Source organism: Acartia tonsa, chromosome 6, assembly GCF_053477335.1.
Source record: "Acartia tonsa isolate MP-2025a chromosome 6, ASM5347733v1, whole genome shotgun sequence".
Taxonomy (NCBI): domain Eukaryota; kingdom Metazoa; phylum Arthropoda; class Copepoda; order Calanoida; family Acartiidae; genus Acartia; species Acartia tonsa.
Window position 1 is genome coordinate 6,091,761 of NC_137265.1, and position 21,004 is coordinate 6,112,764.

A 21,004-nucleotide genomic window follows, 5' to 3' on the forward strand; every position below is an offset into this window, starting at 1 on the left:
AAGTGATTTAGAACTTGATATAGAAAATGACTTCACCTCTAAACTTTACATTTTGTGAATACCAATGCAATGTAAAAAAAAGATTTTATTTATAATGACAAATAACTTGAATTTCAAATAAATAAAAAAGTATAAAATGGTGTCAACAATACCGGAGGTGCGAAATGATTTTGGTATATTTATGAAGACTCTACCCAGGGTAGATCAAGTTCTTAAATTCGATGATTTTATCAAGGTAAAATTTCAGGGTTTCTAAATGGATAAGACAATGGTCAATGAATTGATATACATCCCCAATGATAATACTCAAAATTACACCAGTCAACATTCAATGAAAGCCCCAAAATTGCCAATCTAACGAATAAGAAAATGTTATTATAAAGTTCTGGGGATCGGTGTAATAATCTGACCAATGTCCCTTCCCTTCCTGAGTAATTTGAATTTTAGTTTGAAAATATACAAATGAAAGATAAAAAACATGAGTTTTAAAGCTTGAAGATGCACATTGATTTAATTTGCACACTACATTTCAGCGTACTATCTCAAATAGAAGTCTAAAAAAAATACATTTTGTCATTGTTATTCTCAAACTTCACTAATTTTGCATATTTTTCTGATATTTAGATATTTTTCCTGGGTGATGTGTACGCTCTCATGAAAAATTCTCCATTCTTTGCTGCTACGAGGTAAGACAAGGAAGATGTTATTACATTTAAACACAAGCGAAACATTTAGACAGAAATATTTCAGAACTTAAATTATATGAATGATTTTCAGGGATCTTTAATTGAATAGTAAATTGATGTACTCCCCAATTGTGAGAAACAAAATTATCCCCCTTCTGTAGGTTGAATAGGTGGTAGAAATATTTGGACACTGCTCGCTAGTTTTTACATTCAATTAAGATTTTTTTAATAAAAGTTTGATTGTTGTGTTTATAAAAATATTCCCTCCCTCAATGATTACCCATTTAAGATCATAATTATAACTTTTAAGACTTTTAAATTATTTAGTTCGCCTGTAGAGTTTTTGGAAGAAGAATTTCAACATGATGATCGGCTAAGGTAACATTCATTTAATAGGTAGTAATTTATTTTTATGAAAAGTATACAGGGGTGTATATTCTACATGGGATCCCCGGCTCAGGGGAGGGGGGGGGGGGAAATAAAAAATAAGTGGTTGGAGGGAAAAAAATGTAAAAATTAAGAAAACTGAAAACATTTTTTCCATTCCCCCCCCCCCCCCCCTCCTTGGTGAAAAAAACTAAAAAATGTGTGGTAGGAGGGATAAAATAAATAAAATATAGTGTTCTTTAAATATTTTTCCATTTTCCCCCCTACTTGGTGAGAAATAAACCAGGGGGGGGGAAATAAAAAATTTTGTAGCCGGGGAAAAAAAATCTCGTGCAGAATATACACCCCTGAAAGTATATTGAAATTTTTTTCCACTATGGCTTCGAGACAGATCGATATCCGCTGAATTAGATCGGTTTTCAGCCATACTAGAAATCATGTTTATTCCACGAATATTAAAATAAAAATCATTATATCAATACCAGTTTTGCATTTTAATATCCGATAAAAGCTGTCTAAATTACGATTCGAGAAATTATTCGTTTTATGAAAATAAAATTTTAGAGGAACAAACTTGTGATAAGAAATATATTGCAATAAATCGAGGATAACAACATCCATAATTGCGAGGTAGAAAAATTAAAACAAAGGAGAACAGGTCTAGGAAGATATCTAGTAATTTTCTAAAATTGTTTGTAATATAATGTTATACATGATTTGTTTCAGTACGGCTAAGAAACGGTTCGAATCTATCGGATATTACTCGGTTTCTAAGCCATACTGGTAAATAGTTTTTCCCCTCCTTTGCAAAACACATAAATGTCAAAACCAGAAAAATTCAATTTAACTTTTTTCTTGGATGTAAACAAGTTCATAAAACAAAATAGAGGTGTGTTGAATAAACAGGGGCAAAAATGCCACCTAATTGGAATTTCTAAAAATTATGATAAATCAATTTATCTAAAATGTTTATAGAGTAAAAGTTTATTAGTAGAAAGAAATTATCTAAGGAGAGGGGGGGGTGGGAGGGGGGGGGGGAATATTCATTGAATCATTATCCCATTAAAAGTTTTTTTTTGTATGAAGTTAAGATATCAATTTCTACCAAACCGATGGGGTTCACTATTGTAAGTGAGCTTCACATCGGTCCCGTGATGGTTTTAGGCTATTTCATTTTCAGATTTAAGTCTTTTGCTGGTTTCAATCTATTTGTTTAGCCCCTTCGAATACAGAGCCACTAAAGCTAGGGGCGTTGTCGCTGGTCTTTCATAAAATATAATATGTTTTAATTTTCAGAGAAAAGTATTTTGGAGATCCTGTGAAGCGCGCCATGTTTGTCCAAGCTTTCCGCAGGAGTGTTTTTACCTTGTTAACCCAGGGAGGGAGGGGACAGTGGTCTGTTTATTACACTAGTCTACAAAGTAATACCGCTTTCTTATTTAACTTTGGGGACTTTATTGAATTTTGATTGATAGGTTTACTGAGTTGAGTGCCCAAACGTTTCAATCTCTAATTGTAATTTACAGAAGGGTTAATTTTTATATCATCATTGGAGATCTACATCAATTTATCGGCAATTGTCTTATCCCTCTAGATCCCTGGTTAGCTGGCAGATTTTTATGTTATAGTGTGTCAATGGATGTAGAATATACTTGTATATTAGGACAGGGGAAGAATTTCGTCAATTTAGGTTGCTATTTCCCCTATAATTTATTCATTATTGGTCAGTTCGTTTATCCAGTAGAAGGGAAGGGGATGGGGTACGGGGGTGGAGGAATTTTTTCATTGTTAATACTTATTACCCAGGGAGTAAGGGAGGGGACAATGGGCAATTAATTCAATATAAGAGTTATCAAAGAAAGGGCATGAAATCCAGTTTGATTTAATTAATTTGTAGGAAATTATAAAGGGATTGTTAATTGAATAATAGATTTCCATAGAGTCATGTAAAGTGAAATCACAACTTGTTTTTGATGAAATATATTGAGGTTTTTTGGTGTGATTTTTATATTAAAAGATTATTGGACCCGGCCAGCTGCTAGCAAGAATATGACTGCCCCTTTTTATTCTGTTTATTTCCCTTGCCCCCACCTCCCTTCTCCCTTCTCCCCGTCTGCTACATTCCAAACTAACACAACGAGTGTTTATTTCCCTTCCCCCCACTTCCCTTATCATTTCTCCCCGTCTGCAAAATTCAAAACATACATAACGAGTAGCGGCATTTCATGCGCAAGTCCCCAAACTCAGTCAGAAACTGCTAAATTCTTGCACATTCCCTTTAATCCAGTCCCCAAAGTCTGAGACTCCTAAAAATTGAATATTCGATCCATTGTCCCCTCCCTTACTCCCTGCTTATTACCTACACTATATTACTTTTTACAGGTTACTATGCCTGTCTATGTTTCTTATTAACGAAGGTACTCTATAATTCACTTTTTCTGTTAGTCAGTCCGCCTGTATGAAATGCTATAGGAGAAATGTAATTTTCTCGGCTGTTATTAAAGATGCTGAAATTTTCATTTAAGATTCCTATGACATATGCGCATCTAGTCTATACATTGTTTTCTTCGTCTGTCGATCGGTCATCATTAAAAAGCCAGAACCTTATTTAAAAAAAAAATATTTGCGATTTTCTTGGAGTTTTTGCATATTCAATCTTCTTTTCTTTTGTAATGACAATTAAACATCTGCTCTATAAGTAACTTTGTATGTTTGTTGTACATTCTATTATTTATCTGTGCTTAGCTACTTTTTGATGATGTCATCCTTGTTTTTTTATGATTATTGTATAAACACAATGTAGATGGCCGTATATGGTTGCTATGCCGGTGGTTTTTGGTCTGGCTGTTTTTTTAGCATCGCTTCTCAAGTTATCTCTACCCTTTATTCGTAGGTAATGTATTAAACTTTATCTAATCCCAGGGATCTAAAGAGATAAATTAATGTACATCCCCAATGGTTATACACAAAATTACCCCTTCTGTAGATTAGAAGTAAAGGTTAAAACGTTTGAACACTCAACTTATTATTAAGTCCCAAAAGTTGTTAAGCCAATTAATTATAAAGTGTTATTATAAAACTTTAGAGACTAATGCAATAAAAATTAAACAGCCCATTGTCCCCTCTCTCTCTCTCTGATTAATTTCATAGAAGAGTCAAATGCATGGATTTAACCAAATTCCCTTCAAGTAAATATCCCTTGATCTAATTTATTTTCTAGCGTTATTTTACACCTTTATCTTTAAGTAAGGCGAAATAATTTTTTTGGAAAAAGACATCAAAGCAACTGCCACATGCAACGCTGTAACACTTTTTAAGGTTGAGTTTTTTTGTGTCAGTTTTAAAAAGTGGTTGCCAGGTAAGAAAATCTGGTGAATGGTATATAAAGATTAAAGATCTAATGTTCGTTTGTCCTACCGTTACAGAGCTTCGGTTTATTGATGTTTTCATCTTTGTTTCATTAAAAACTATAGCTTGACACTATAAAATAGAACATTATTATAAAGAAATATTGTAAAATAAAAAGGTAGGCAAGGCATGCCGGGTAAGAAAATCTGGTGAATGGTATATAAAGGGTCATATTTTATAATATGCACCACTTTTATGGTCCACAGAGAAAGAGAAAATATTCGGGATCCTTTGTAAAATAGCACAATATTTTTTTACAAATAAACAAAATACTTCTACAAAAACATTGAATAATACATTGAAAAATGATGTTTTTTTAGAAATCTTATGGCATACTAAGCAAATGATTTAAACGACTTTTAGCCAATTAAAAGCAATGCTGTATCACTTTTCACGTGCTCTTGTTTGGTTATTGGAATGTTTTTTATTTATAAATGGAGAATCTTTATTGAGATTTTATAAAATCCGGACACACAGAGAAGCTGTACTATAAAATACTTGCAGCTGCGCCTGTAGCTTCTATGAGCTTGTATTCGAGGGGGTAGGAAAACAGAAATTTAGTCTAAAACCATCCAAAAACCTAAATCTACAATTTGAATAGCTTAAAACCATTCACGAACCTTTTGTAAAGCTTCCTAATATAGAGAACTTAATCGGTTCAGTAGTTATCGAAAATTTAAGCTACAGACAAAATACATTTCTAGTTGATATACTTCAGCTAGTTGCTTTGGCCCTTAGCAAAAGAATACTGAAAACATTTACAAGGCTTCTCTGAAAAGTACAACCCATTTGGACAAGAAATTTAAGATCTTTAGTTTCAGACAAAGTAAAAAAGGATAAAAATTTGATATACTAAAAAGTCTAAGATATTGAACAACATTAATAAAACTGTTTTACTAAGGCTCCAAGAATTATGGGAGGGCATTTCTTATTCTTCTAAACCTGTCCACTAGAAATTTTATAAAGTTTTATTTTAAAATCATCCTATATCTGCATTAAAATATTTAGAATTTTCATGATAAGTGAATTGCTTTTTTTTTGGTACATTTGGATGTTTATTACAGTAGTCCCCAAAGTTTTATAATGATGTTTTCTTATTCTCCTAAGTGAATTGCTTTTTAGGAACTTAAAATACCGGAGAGGGAGGGAACATTGGGCTGTATATTACACTAGTCCCCAAAGTTTTATGATAATGTTATCTTATTCTTCTAAACCTGTCCACTAGAATTTTTATAAAGTTTTATTTTAAAATCATCCTATTATCTGCATTGAAATATTTAGAATTTTCATGATAAGTGAATTGCTTTTTAGGAACTTAAAATACCGGAGAGGGAGGGAACATTGGGCTGTATATTACACTAGTCCCCAAAGTTTTCTAATAATGTTATCTTATTCTTCTAAACCTGTCTACTAGAATTTTTATAAAGTTTTATTTTGAAATCATCCTATATCTGCATTGAAATATTTAAAATATTCATGATAAGTGGGAACTTTATTTATTAGAGAAGGAGGGGACATTGGGCTGTTTATTACACTAGTCCCCAAAGTTTTCTAATAATGTTATCTTATTCTTCTAAACCTGTCTACTAGAATTTTTATAAAGTTTTATTTTGAAATCATCCTATATCTGCATTGAAATATTTAAAATATTCATGATAAGTGGGAACTTTATTTATTAGAGAAGGAGGGGACATTGGGCTGTTTATTACACTAGTCCCCAAAGTTTTATAATAATGTTGGTCTTATTCTTCTAAACCTGTCCACTAGAACTTTTATAAAGTTTTATTTTAAAATCATCCTATTTCTGCATTGAAATATTTAGAATTGTACGATAAGACCCAAAGCTTAATAAACCAAGTTTTCTTATTCGTTGGATCCAAATTTTTGTTCCAAACTAATTGTGTTATGAATTTTTAACCGATAATCTACAGAAACGGGTAATTTTGATTACCATCATTAAAGGATGTACATTGTACATATATCATTCTATCGTCTAGTGCCTTATCCCTTAATATCCATGCTAATATTTATCCTTATCATACTAAAATACCTGGAATAAAAAAATATATGTAGAATATAAGTGGATATTAAGACAGTGGAAAAATTGTCGTTAATTTAGCTCGAGAACATAGAACTTATTTATTGGTCAATTTGTTCATCCAGTAGGAGGGGCGGGGGTAAATGGGGTGGATGGGAGGAATCGTTATTTTAGCCCGCTGCGTGTTTCACTTTATTAGAGACATGAATATCTGGTGTAAGATCCAAGTAATAATATATCCATTGGATTAAAAATGAATATTTTTTCCTAGATTTTCTCAGCTGCTGGGACAGCTATTAGTGCAGGGGTCTGGTTGGACTGGCAGGAGAAAACGAGATCTTAGGGCTGCAGGTAAAAGGATTTTATCCCCCCCTCCCTCAACAACATAAACTCGTCATTTTACATTGAATGATAAATTGATTGCGTATCCAATGATGATAAACCAAAGAACCCGTTTTTTTGTTTGCAATTATCAGTTGAAAAGTTTGGACACTGCTAGCTTAAACCAACCAATTGACCCAATAAGACAAGAATGAGAGAACGTGCTATAAAACTTTGGGTACCAGAAAAATAGTAAATGATATTTATTTTTGCTATATTTGACTTTTTTGTTAACTTGATTGAACGTCTATAAAATATGGTTTCATTTTGTAACTTCATTTAATTCCATTAAAAACGTCTTATTTCGTTTCCTTATGCTACAATTAATATTTTTTATCGATCGATATTCCATAAATCACTAAAGAATCCTCGAAAAGTAAGCTAAAAGAGTTAGAATATTGGGAAAATTCGAAGAATTCGAGAAGTATTTAGGAACCAATCGAAATGAAACGAAGAAATTCGTGAGAGTGTTCGGATATGAACAGACCAATTCGAAATCGAAAAATTAATAAATTCGATGGTAGGTAGCTATTATAAAAAAAAAAAAAAATCTTTTTTTTTTAAAAAGAATCATTTTTAAATAATCTGAAAAAATACTGAAAGAAATAACTAATATGAAATTAAAAAATCTTGTTTTATTGAAGAATCTTAATGAAAAGACATAAATGTAAAAAATAATACAAGTTATATAATGACTTAGTTAGGCAGAGTCACGATGAAAGTCTGAGAAGATTCGATGGCTAAGAATTCCTCGCCATTGGCTCTAACCTCCGGAACTTCTTGTGGGAGCGGGTAACCTTCGTTGTTGAGAGGGCATCCTTGGGGGTCTAGATAGCCCGAAGCTAACAAAATTTGGAAAATAAGGGCGCGGTTCAGAGAGGCTGAATGGGCGGAGGACCAAGAAGGTGTCGATCGTGAAGTGATGGAATTGGAGGCTTGGTCTGTGAGAGCTGCTAGGGACCTGGGGACTGCTGTGCTCGAGGATTTTAGCATAATTTTTGAAAATATTTCAAGGAGCGTTGTGTCGTCAATAGCTCGATAATGTTGAGCTGTAGCAATGGAGCGCCATCGGCCTAAGACTCGGATATGATCATCGCTCATACCTAATCTAAAGGCCGATGACACTCTTAAGCTTTTTGCGGATTTAGATGTAATTTTATGCTTAAGTCCTAGATTACTATAAATTAAATTGACATCCTTCATTAAGGTAGAAGCTGAAATGGTGTAACTGCAACTAGGATTCTAAAAATAATTACTAATAAAAATGTGAAAAAATAAAAAAGGTAAAAGAAATGTGTGAATTTATTATGCTTAAAAAACTCGCCTAGAAGATTTCGAAGTGGTGCCGTTGCCAGTGCGTGGCAGAAGGTAGCTGGTATCTAAGCAGGATGAATCTGATGAATATAGCCGAAGCCTGTTATAATAGAGGACCAGTAGTGAATAAAGACAGTACTCTGATCCATTAAAAATAACGTAACTTGTTGAACCCTCGAATCTAAAAAAATAAAATAATGTTAATATCTTTGTAAAAAGATTTAAACCAAATGATGCTCTAGATGAGGTAAAAAAGTTGAAAAAGATAATTTTTAAAATTCTTTAGACTTCGTGGAAATAAGTAGAATAAAACTGTAATTAGGAAAAAGTTTCCTTGGTAAAAACTTTCAAGATTTCTAAAGTATAAGATAGGTAATTAAACGATAACTAGAAAAAATTTTTAGTAACAGTAATTTGGATTTTAACGAAGAAATTAAAACTAATAAGGTAGAAAAGAAATCTTCAAAAAATTTGAAATTAAAATCATAATTATCTGGGAAAGGCATAAAAAATTTTAAAGAAAAAACTTCTTGGCAATATTAAAAATAAATACCTAGGGTCAGTTTTAGAAGATCTGAAGGTTATTGACATCGCGGGAGTATCACCCAGTAACTGCTAAATCACAGGCCTTCAGACGCAGCAGGTCGGAGATGCGGGCGCACAGGCTGTATTGTAAGTGTTGTGCCACGATCGCTCGGAGGGTTACAATTGGAATCTTAAGAACAAATAAGATTTCTATTAGAAAACAATATCAATGTGGGATGAAAGAATAGAAAAGTGTAAACCCCGTATATTGAAATTAGTTTGGTCCGAAATTTTCTAAGATCTTATAGTAAAAAATTTGAAGAAAAATTTTATTCGAAAAAAGATTTATGAGCTGTGTAAAACTGATTACCTGGTCTGGATCCTTTAAAAAAGGTGTCACATGTTTATCAATAGCCATGGTCAGATATTGAATGGGTAGTTTGGGCGCTTTCTTGGTTAGAGGCTGTTCTGTTGAGGCTCGTCTTGTGATACCTTGGTACATCCTCTCTATTTGGGGGGTCCAGGGTGATTTAATATCCAATGCGGAGGCGAGGAAGTCGATGGCACCTGCCAGTCCGACTACGGCGGATTTTTTAGCTGCGGAGTCCTCTAGAAATTCGATGTAAGCGGCTAAATCTTTCTTTGAGAAATTTAGTAGAGTCTTATGTCTATTTCCGCAAAAAATTTCAAAACGTCGTAAAGTACGGTTGTGAAGTAATTGTGTGGACTTAGTTCTTGATGACGCGGTCAGTTTTATGTGACGTTTTCTTCTTTCCGTAAAGTTATATTTCTCGAAAACTGAAGGAAAATAGAGGGGGCCTCTCTTCTCTAGAGGTCTATTGTCTTTAATGGTTTGTAAAGAAGCGTTAAACTTATGATAATTAACGGTAGAGTGTTTGAAAGACGTTCTCATTTTAAGATGCTGAAAAAAATTTTGTACAGTTCATTAAAAAATATATTAATTAAAATTGAGGTAAAGGAATTGCATATTCTTTACTGGTGTGAATCAATAAGGCGAGAGTTTTAAACGTCTTGTGGCCATTGAAAAAATTATTTGGCGTAGAAGCAATATAGTAAGGATCCCAAAGAAGAAAATTTTTGACAAAAGAATTAAAATAAGATCCTTTAACAATACAATTCCAAAAGGGGTACGTTGGCCATGCGGGCAAAACTACTACTGCTGTTATATCATCATACAATTTTAATTTATTAAAAACACGAGAAAGTAAAGAAATTGGGGGGTGGATGTAGTAACATTCTGAACTAGTCAGGGAAACTGTAAAAAAGTCAATATCGACACAATTTAGTTGAGGGAAAGGGGAAATAAATTTCTCTACTTTGCAATTTCTGGATGTTGCGAAACAGTCAATTGAAAATTTGATAGAAAAATAATTTTGAAGAAATTGAAAATCATCTAAACTAATTCCAAATTCATTAGAAGATTTAAAAAGTTTAGAGCCTAAATCTGCTAAAGTAATGAGTGAGCTGTCTCGGGGCATCCACTTAGGTAAGATACGAATTGCGTATTGAAATTCCAAAAGTTTTAATTGAATTAACAATTTTTGAATTACTAAATTACAACTTCCAATACGCAAAAAAGAATATAGACACATACTATCTGTTATCCAAATAACCAATTGTCCTTTAAGGGTAGCAAAATAATTGCTGTAATGTTCAAAAGCTTTTATAATGCTTAAAAGTTCTCTATGTCCTGAAGATAATTCAGATTCTTGTGGAGTAAATAAATAATCAGAAACAATTTTACAATCTCCAGCTTTGAAAGAAAAGGCTGAATGGTCGGAAGCGTCCGACACGAAGATATTACAATGTTTGTTTAAATCATTAGGATCAATGTTGTCAATTAAAAAAGAAATTTGATGGGGGGACAAAACTTCTATTGTTTTTGATTCAGTGCGAATGGGCTGTCCGTTTAAAGAAACAAAATGTTCTTTACAGAGGGACAGTTCTTGAAACATGTCTGCATTAACAAACAAAGATCCTTTCCAACCGTACTGTGAGGTGTAAACACCTAAAGCATGATTAGAATTTCTAGCTATTACACGGATAAAGTCTCCGTGACTAAAATATGCGTGACATAATTTGCCTAAAAAGGAGGCTAAAATTTTAACATCTACAGGGTCATTGGAGTCAAAAGCAAGTAAAATTTTATCAAGAAGAAATAAGACTTTTTGAATTTTTATGATAGGAAGAGAAATTATCATTTTACTACTATCTAGAATAAATCCTAAATATTGAATGCGTCTGACAGGTTCTAATTGACATTTAGAAAGTTGGAAATGCCAACCTGCACATAATAAAACTGATAATACAAAATATGTACTGAGAAGACATTTAAAGTAATTTAATTCGACAGTCAAACCGTCATCAATATAGACAGAAATGTCTATATTGTGACGGTGACAAAAATGTTTGACTGGACGAATCAAGGCATCTACTAAATAAACAGCTGAGGCTACCCCGAAGGGTAGCCTGAGATATTTATAAAAAGAATAGGAACTGTCAGCATTCTTGTAACAAAAACCAAAAAATTCGGTAACAGCGGGATCTAGATGTACTTGGTGGTACATACCTCGCAAGTCCCAAGATGTAAAAAATACATCCTGAGAAATGCGAGGTAGTACTGTCTTAATGTCGTTTAAGGAGACGTTTTCAGGCTGGAGAAGTAGATTAATATGACGCGATAAGTCAATGCACAATCTAAAAGCAGGAAAATTCTTCGAAAAAATGGAAAAGGGATATTTATTAAAAACTGAAAAAACTTAATGAAAAATATTTCAAGGGGCAACGAAAAAAAAAATGAAAAGAAAAAGGATTTTTTTAAAAAAGAACATAGAAACTTTAGGGGAATCAAAAAAGGGATGAAAAAACAAAGAAGAAAGAAAATGAAAATATAATTTTATGTTTCGAAGAATTTTCCTGAGTTTAGTTGTGTTAGTTAAACTACATGTTCTACTAGCTACCGTAAGAGGCGAACAACAATAAGGCTGATGATCAATTTGAGCAATAATACCTTTGTCTAACAAGGATTGAATTTCTTGATAAACAAATTCGGGATTGCGAACAGCGCTATTGTTGTTTTTCTCGAAATACGGTAACACAGGAGATGTAAAAACTTAAAAATTAAAAGATAGATTATGGAGAATAATTGTAAAAAATTTGTTTAACAAAAGTAGAAAAAAGTAAACATAAAAAGAAATATTCTCGATAATCTACCTGGTTGATATCCAAAAGTAAGAGTCTGTAAAACAAAAGGTGGTGCTTTAAGAACATTTTTATAAAAATTGATTGCTGTAAGCGAATGAATAGAATAGGCTGGAGAATAACTGGATAAAAATTCTGCTTGAATATCATATAAACGTTTATAATGATCATAATCTTCTGTAAAACAGAAATTTGTTAAAGAAGAAATATGAAAATTAGGAATATCTGAGGTAGGTATTGGTAAATTTAGATCTTGAATAGTGTAGAGTGGATTAGACTTATGATTTAGAGTTAGCGGAAGGACAGTCGTCGATTTTATGTCCTTCGCCGTTACAACCGTGGCAGCGAAGAACTCCTCGACCTCGTCCTCTGGATCCTCTGCCCCTCTGAGGGTTTGAGCCTCCATTGTGGTTAAACCGGCCGTTAGAGAAGCCACCACGGGCTCCTCGGCCCAAGTCTCGAAAGTCAGGTAACGAATCAGAGATGCGCTGCTGTTGCGAGGTGAGATAGCGCCTGTTACCTGCTAAAGCTACTCTGTTGGCGTGGCTAATGTTTTTAGAAAAAGCCAGTTCAATGTAGCCTATTGAACTCTCGGCTACCTAAATAAAAAGAAAATATTGATATTCAATAAAATTATTATAAAATATAATATATAACTGCCGTATTAAAAAGAAGTTTCCATAGAAATAATAAAAGATTTTTAAAAATGAAATTGAAAAAACTAAATTCAATTGGAACGAAAGAATAGTTATTTCTTGCATTTTATTATAAATGTCTTTTCGTGGGTGCACGAGCCAATAAAACTGGTTCTAATTTATACTTGCGCATCCTTAGATATAATTCAATACTAAACATAGTTTTTTCGTAGGATGAGAACTGGTTTCTATCTACCGGATTCGAATAAAAAACAAGAAAATGATTGACACAGTTTTGATTATGTAAGACGAAAAAAGAAAAGAAATTTTGAAATTCTTGCCTTGATTGCTTGATAACAAGCCTGTAACGACTGCTGTAAGTCGTATAAGAGGTTCTTGGGGGCCTTCAACGCTACGAGGCGCTTCGCAGCGTCCTCGACGTAATTCTTAGAACGACAGGTGTCCCTTATAACACATTTTAAAAATGTGAGAGAGACATCGTTCATTTCATCCAAAGACTGAATAGAAAAAACTATGTGAGATTCCCAAGAAAAAGATATAATTGTAAGAAAGATAACGTGGATAAAATAACAAAAATCTAATATTTCAAAAAAAATTTGAAAAAACGTTGAATAGAGAAAAATTTATAATAAAATTTAGAAAAAAATACCCTTAACCCAATGTAACTACCCTTTTTTGTTGAAAAATGGACTAATTAACCCCTACATATATTAAAAAATATATGATTGATAAAAATTTAAAATTTTTCTTACGTTGAGATGTTCGAATAAGCGTTCTCGCTCGGCGTGAATGTCTGCAGAGGTCATTCCTATCCACGCTGGTGGGTCTGATAGGATTTCTGCTGCTCGTCGGAGGCGACGTCGAGCTTTCCGACCTCCTACTAATTGGCTGCTGCTGTCTGAATCAGACGAGTGCCGCTTTCCTTTCTTCTTTTTCTTCTTCTTTCCTACAGAAAGAAAATATATGAAGAAATATTTATTTGAAGGATAATTGTCAAAAAACTAGTCAATGCTTATAGAAATAAGGTGTTAAGAAATTTATAATTTAAATTAAACAGTATTTAAGATAAATTTCTGTGATAATATCTTCAAGATTTAAAGAGTTCATGAAAATAATTGTATAAGACAAAGGATTTTATCTAATAAAAATACCTTTTCTCTTTCTCTTCGGTTCATCTGATTCCGTAGAACTTGAAAATGAGGAAAATGAACTAGATGAAGAGGAACTACTTGGGTAGCGTTTCTTCTTTTTAGACTTCTTGCGTTTGGGGGAAAAATCATCTAAAGAAAAAATAAAAATTTGTTTTTAAGTGTAATAAAGTAGAAAAAAGGCTTATAAGTGTGAAAAAGAGAAAAAAAAAAATAAAGAAAGGAAAAAATTAGAGTTTCTAAAAGGAAATTTATAGGGGTAAAAAACTGTCAAGAAGAAGAAAAAATTATTGAACTCAACAAAAAATCAAAATTTGAATCAAATCATGATTTTCTAAAGTATTAAGTTTACCTGAAGACACTGAATCATGTCTAACAGGCATCTTGACTCTTTCAGATTCAATAATTGGAGCTGCAGACACCGATGGTCGCGCTAAAGCTGCAGACTCTTGAAGTCGCGCTGACATTTTTGGCGGCTGATGCATTTGAGGCACAAAACCTATCCCCGGCAAAAACGAACCGGCTTGAGGGAGGTTATTGAGCCCTAAAGGATCTTTAGGATCTTTTGGGATAATAGTTTGCGAAGCCGATGAAGGGCCTGGAGCTACAACCGTAGAGGGAGCTGAGGCAGTTAACGGAACCGAATAGGTTCTCGATAAATTTATGGTAGAAGTCACTGTAGAAGGTGCGGGGGGGGGGGGGGATTATCCTCATCTGAGGAAATGTGCGAATGTCCTGTAGGAACAGGCATTTTATTTCTGAAGATGAAAAACAAAAGTGAAAAGATTTGAAACAATATAAAGTAAACATTTATGAAAATCATTCAAAAATCAAAAATACATGCTGTAAATTTAACAATTTTTAAAAAAGAAAAAATTTAAATGGAAGAAAATGAAAAGTAATTTAGAAATTGTGTATTGAAATTCTGAAAAATAAGAAATTTTGTTATCAGAAAGAAAAAGAAAATTTTGGAAAATTATTTATCAAGAAGACATATATTATTGCGAATTTCGGCTTCAAATTCTTTAAATGTTTGGCCAAATTCATCATAAACAGATTTAGCAGTGAAAAAACAGTCGTCAAAATCATGGTTAAGATGATCTAATTGATCACGAAGAATGTACACACGATTAATCATTCCTCGGACTGTTAGATGTTTGTCTGTGGCACTATGAAACGTTACATAAAAATCAACACAAAAAGTTAGCCTCTCCTTAAGTTCACGAAGTTTACGGAAATATAGTGTCCTGACATTCCGTAGTTTGTAATACTCAAAAGGAGTCATGATCACAAAGAATTGAAAAACGATGATCTGAAAGAAAAATGTAGATACATAAATAACTTAATATTTCAAAAATTGAAAAAATAAAGAAATAAATATTAATGTAAAATACAAAAAATTAGAAGCAAAAAACTTTTCAATAATAAATGAAAATAATATGAAAAAAGGGGCTAGGGAGGGAGGGTGAAAACGTATTTAAAAAGCGATGTAAAGAGAGAGTACTAACTCTATCGGTGAATTGAAACGAATGAGAATATGAAAAACGTTTTGATTTAAAGTAAGTTTTAGGAGATTTCAACTCGTGTAACAGCAGGTTATAGAAACGTGTATGAAGCGCAATTTTCGAGAATGCTCCGTAATTTATTGCAATCGATCAATAAAATAATATCAACTTTCTCTTAATTCAACAAAAAATGGCCAATTTACATAGGTCAACACATATATCAATCTACTTATTCGTACAATCTTTAAATTATTGTGTTTGTTTATCTAAATAATAGTTTCGCCCCTAGCCTATAGCGGTTTAGCCTCTTAAGTGTGGTGTTTGAATATTTAGGGTTATTTTTGCGGTCGATGTCACAGCCCCACTCAAAATGGCATAAAACCTGCTCTTAAAGTTGTGAAACAAACAGCTATTTACGAGATCGAGAGTACAGACACTGCATTGTACTAGTTTAGATGTCATCGTTATAATATAAGTGAATAATGATTCCCATTAGTTTATCCCTTTAAATCCGTAATAGAGTTATTCAAATATTTGTATTTTTCCAATAGTTAGAATAGTTATTACTTTCATCGTATTATAAACCGCTTTCCGCGGATATAGAATGTACAATTATAAGATTAAAACCAGATTTTTTAGCCCCGAGGTGCCAAAGGCACGGGCTAAAAAAACTGGTTTTAATCTTATGATTGTACATTTTTATATTCGTAGAAAGTCTACAAGAAAAAGTAAAAATCTCTGTCATTGTGTCTGTCTATCTGTCTGTGTGCGTGTGTGTACTAAAGAATCACGCTAACCTCTGAAACCAATAAGGTTCTCCCTTACAGGGTAGCTTCTTAAAGTTCCTGGGGAAGGATTATAACTTATTTGGGGTATGGTACCACCACGCAACCAATAAAAATCTCTCCTAGAACCCCCCCCCCCCTAACATTTTAGTGTACAATTTTACCTTTGGTAGCATCTGATTATACTAGCGGCTTCGCCCCTAGCCTCTAGGTTTTGCCCCCCCCCCCCCCCAAATGGTAATTTTAAAAAAAAATTAAGTACTACTGGTGCTGCTGCCAGTAGTTTAATGTGAACTAACTTCCCCATAAACAAAATAATGGGGGGGAAATAGGTACCTAGATAACTAAAAAAAATTGGGGGTGGATTTTATTTTTGGGGGGGTTGGGGGTGTCCCACCCCCCCCCCAAAAAAAAAAAAAAAATAGCTAAAAACCACCACAGGACCAGTAGGTATATACCCTGAAGATTAGAATCCAATCGGTTCAGTGGTTACCGAGATTTTAAGGGACGGACGGACGGATGGACAGATAAACGGACAGACAGACGGACAGACATCAAGCTACTTTGTATTATAAATGGGAGGAAGAAAGGGATGTAGTTTAATAAGATATTATCTATCCCTCCCTGAAAAGTTTAAAGATTATGAAACATATTGAAAATTTGTGATTATTATGCAAGGTCATGTCAAAAAAACTTTTCCACATAAAATAGAAATTACTAAGTTTTACCAGGGGTATTTGGATAAGTGTATTTTTTGTTACTAGTGGCTGCGCCCTCTAGAGGCTTCTAGGGGTACTTGGATAAGAAAAACAACCTTCTATTTTAGCTTTTAACGTAAAAGTTTAATAAATGTTTGAATATATTTTTCCAGAGGCTATTTCTCTTGGGAGGGTTGTGGTACCCTCCACCAAAATAGCTTAAAACCTGACCTATGAGAAGCTACACTGTAAATGAGAACCATATCGGTCCATCTTTTATCGAGATCCTTCGGTAAAACAGACAGACAGATATCCTGTTACTAGATTATAAAGATAAAATATTTTTCACCAATGATTTAAAAGCTTGCTGTTACATTATTTTGGTGCACCCTTATGCACAAACTACCTATTCAATTAATTTTAATTTGTTAACCACATTGCCCTATATTTAGATCCATTTACTTATCGTTGTAAATCCTGGGTTTTAAATGCTAGGAACTTGTTATAAGTTAGCTTTGCAATTCTTGTTATTTTAATCTGAACCTTGTAAACTTGGGATAAATAAATATTACTACTGCATAATGCAGTTTAATCAGGAATCTAAAGGGATTAGAAAATTGCCGAACAGCAGGAGATGCCAAATTGTAAAAGGTAGCAAATGCAAACCAGAAAATTTGGCAAAGATGAATAGCAAATGATTCACTCACTATGGCACTTTGGCCAGGGAGCTAAAGGGATAAGACAATGAATGATAAATTGATGTACAACATTCCCAATCATTATTCACTAAATTACCTCTGCTGTAGATTACGATTAGTGGTTGAAAACTTTTGACACTTAACTTTAAGAATCAACCAATCAAAATTTATAAGTCACCAAAGTTGTAAAGCCAACGAATAAGAAAGCATTATTATAGACTTTGGGATCTAGTGTAATAAACAGCCCAATGTCTCCTCCCTCCCCGAGTTTAATCAGTAATAACAGGGATCATAAATTAGCAGAATACTTTTTACCTCTACCTCTGATGAATACCTCTGGGGACGTTAAACAACAACCTTTTGTTGGAGGTCTACAAGACTATTTCAGACAACCAATCATTTGATTGCACCACCTTTGTCTCTTTGTCCTAACTGTGCATTTTAATAAGTTGTATCTGTTTTGGGCCAGGGCATTTCACCTCACTCTTACTTTTAATGTCGCACATATAACACAGTAGCAGAAGGTACAACTTTTGATATCCTAAATTATGCCACGGTTCAAGTTAAAGATAATTTCTAGGGCTTTTACTCATGTTTCAATCTTTGAATTTTCATTTGAGATGCTTTAATTTTTCATACATTTATCGTGGAAAAGGGGGAGGTAGGTTGTGCTAAAATTCCGTAAAGGTGTGAGTTTTAAAGCTTAAAACAGTAATAGAACGATAAAATTTACGTTAACTTTAAAACATTTTTTTTATCTATAGGTAATTTTTTTAGTTAATATTATCGTTCTACTACTGTTTTTAAGCCTTAAAACTCGCACCTTTACGGAATTTTAGCACAACCTACCTCCCCCTTTGTTCCTCATGACGTTGAAGGTTTAAAATCAACAAAATGTCTTCCCCATGATTACAAACTACGGTATCATTTCGAGTTTAGCTTTCATGATTTTCATGAAGCTGTTTATAGTGTCTACAAAAAATGACGTCATACAATACAACTGACCAATGATAGGCCAATACACAGACTAAATTACATTTACATTACAAAGTAAACATTTTAATAAACCAATGCAATGGTGGGCCAGTAAGATTAATTTTTTATAGGCATCATAAAAGCTTCATTTTTTTTATTTTTGTATCCCTCACATCTATATTTTGTATGTATTTCAGTTGAAATCATAATTTAAGTTTATAAAACTTTATTTCAACTACTTTTATACCTATTTAAACAAACTTGTATTTATAAAAAAAAATCTCGCATACTAAAAATTTATTTGGTAGCGTTCCCAGGGATCTAAAGGGATAAGACAATGGCCGATAAATTAATATACATCCTCGATGATGATACACAAAATTACCTATCAATAGATTACAATTAGTGGTTAAAACGTTGGACACTCAGCAATCGAAGTTCAATGTTATGTCCCCAAAGTTGTTAAGCTAATGAATAAGTAAACATTTTTATAAAACTCTGGGGACTAGTGTAATAAACAGCCTAATGTCTCCTCCCCATCCAATCCCCTTTTACTGGATGAACGAACTGACCAATAAGTAATGTCCATGTTAGCAACCTAAATCTAATAACCATGCATATTCTTTAATAATTTTTTACCTACATATACTTAAGGAATATTAACAGAACTACCGAGTAGATTAACTGAGATCTGTGCTTCACTGTTCAAAGCTGTCGAATCTATTAGATCCACCTCATTTAACCCATCCCCTCCCCTCTAACTGGATGAACGATCTGACCTATAAATGATGTCCATGTTAGTAACCTAAAATGACGACAATTTTTCCCCTGTCATAATATCCACATATATACTATATCTATTTTTCTCTTATACTGTAGGAATGTTAACAGAACTGCCGAGTAGATTAACTGAGATTTGTGTCTCACTGTCCAAAGCTGTTGAATCTATTGAGTTTATGACTATGGTAGCTATGGATAAAGAGGAGGGTTTCAGGTACACTAGGGATCAGACAATGGCCGATAAATTGATGTACATCCCCAATAATGATTCACAAAGTTACCCCCTCTGGAGTTAAAAACTAGTGGTTGAAACTTTTGAACACTCAAATTAATAATTAAACAAAGTTCAATATAGTCCCCAAAGTTTTTAAGCCAACGAATAAGAAAACGTTATTATATCACTGTCCAAAGCTGTGAAATCTATTGATTTTATGACTATGGTAGCTATGGATCAAGAGGAGGGGGTCATGTACAAGAGATTGTGGACATGTCAGTTTTAAGAGTATAGACTACAAATATAATAAAACCGTGATTGGAATCATTTACGGGAGGGGGGGGGGGGAGGTGTAAGTAAAATAAACTCACTCCATAAAAAAAATTGGGATGAGGCAAACCATTTTCAATTACCTCCTATTAAGATTTGTACCCCCCCTCCCAAAAAAAAAAAAAAAAGCTTGGACGCCCAACCCCCTATTAAATTAGATACCACCAGAAAAGTATTTTAACTTTTACATTATTAGAATTTGTTTACAGTTTTTTCCCATTTAGAAATACTTTGACAGTAATCGATGACAAACAAAAATTATATTTTATTACAGATTAGCAGCTCCTCGAAGATCTCAATTATTTTCTAATTATACAGAATCATCTGCTAAAGCGAACATTCAACAGGAAGACGACATTTCATTCCAATCTGTTAATATAGTCAGGGAGTAAGGGAGGGGACAATGGATCGAATATTCAATCTTTAGGAGTCTCAGACTTTGGGTACTGACTTAAAGGGAATGTGCAAGAATTTAGCAGTTTCTGACTGAGTTTGGGTACTTTTTTCTTGGAACTTTTTTCTTAGTTTATGGTTTTCTAGATTTAATTAACAATCACTTTACAATTTCCACCAAATTTTCTGGATTATTCTGGATTTCATGGCCTTTCTTCAAAAACTCTTAAATTGAATTAATTGCCCATTGTCCCCTCCCTTACTCCCTGTAATATAGTAGTCTTTTCTTTTTATGGATAACATTCAACAATAAACAATAGACATATGATGTTAAGAATCCTAAGAAATACAAGTAAGAATTACAGTAAACTGTTTTGTAGTAAATTTTAGAAAATTGTGCGATTTCCCTCAAAGTGCTTGTCGAGAACTGACCCCTCCCCCCCCCCCCTTTAAATACTGAAAACATGGGAGTATGGGTAGTTTTTTATTGAAGTCTTTTTTTAGTGTATTCTTAACAAGTTTTAATTGATTTTATGTTGGATAGATGTTCTAAAATACACTATTTTTAAAGTAAAATCAAAAAGAAGTAAATATACTTGTTTGACTATTTTTTTAAAGATATTTGAAATGATTCCCTTGTTAAGGCAATAGATCTAAGCGGAGAAGTAAAAACCTGGTTTGATGCGTGGGGACAACTAACTTCACAAATACAGAAGGAAAAAATATGTTACTTGAACTTTTTTTTTAAATAGGATCATTAAAATAAAACATAGTAACGGGTTTCATCGTATTTTCAAGTACATAATATCAGTACTACCCTTATCCCAAGCTCCTCTGCGGAGAACGTCATTCATTACGGTG

At 33.1% G+C, this 21,004-nt stretch overlaps 2 protein-coding genes across 5 annotated transcripts; one reads left to right on the forward strand and one right to left on the reverse strand.

Annotated features, from left to right (window-relative positions):
• Nucleotides 1-90: 90 nt before the first annotated feature.
• On the forward strand, nt 91-20,910 carry LOC145321672 (uncharacterized). Of its 4 annotated transcripts, none has more exons than XM_080163189.1 (9): nt 91-235; nt 625-686; nt 1,014-1,064; nt 2,370-2,424; nt 3,875-3,966; nt 6,791-6,870; nt 19,306-19,420; nt 20,025-20,095; nt 20,786-20,910. In XM_080163189.1, exons 1-9 carry the CDS (start codon nt 137-139, stop codon nt 20,893-20,895), a joined length of 735 nt encoding a protein of 244 aa, XP_080019315.1. In that variant the 5' UTR covers nt 91-136; the 3' UTR covers nt 20,896-20,910. The 4 variants fall into 4 exon arrangements, with proteins under 4 accessions (XP_080019315.1, XP_080019317.1, XP_080019318.1 ...); XM_080163191.1 differs by lacking the exon at nt 20,786-20,910 and adding an exon at nt 20,421-20,469 and having other exon boundaries at nt 20,025-20,138; XM_080163192.1 differs by lacking the exons at nt 2,370-2,424; nt 3,875-3,966.
• On the reverse strand, nt 8,769-12,571 carry LOC145323239 (uncharacterized). Its single transcript, XM_080165681.1, has 2 exons — nt 9,110-12,571; nt 8,769-8,929 (listed from the first exon to the last, which is right to left on the reverse strand). Exons 1-2 carry the CDS (start codon nt 9,650-9,652, stop codon nt 8,816-8,818), a joined length of 657 nt encoding a protein of 218 aa, XP_080021807.1. The 5' UTR covers nt 9,653-12,571; the 3' UTR covers nt 8,769-8,815.
• Nucleotides 20,911-21,004: the final 94 nt, after the last annotated feature.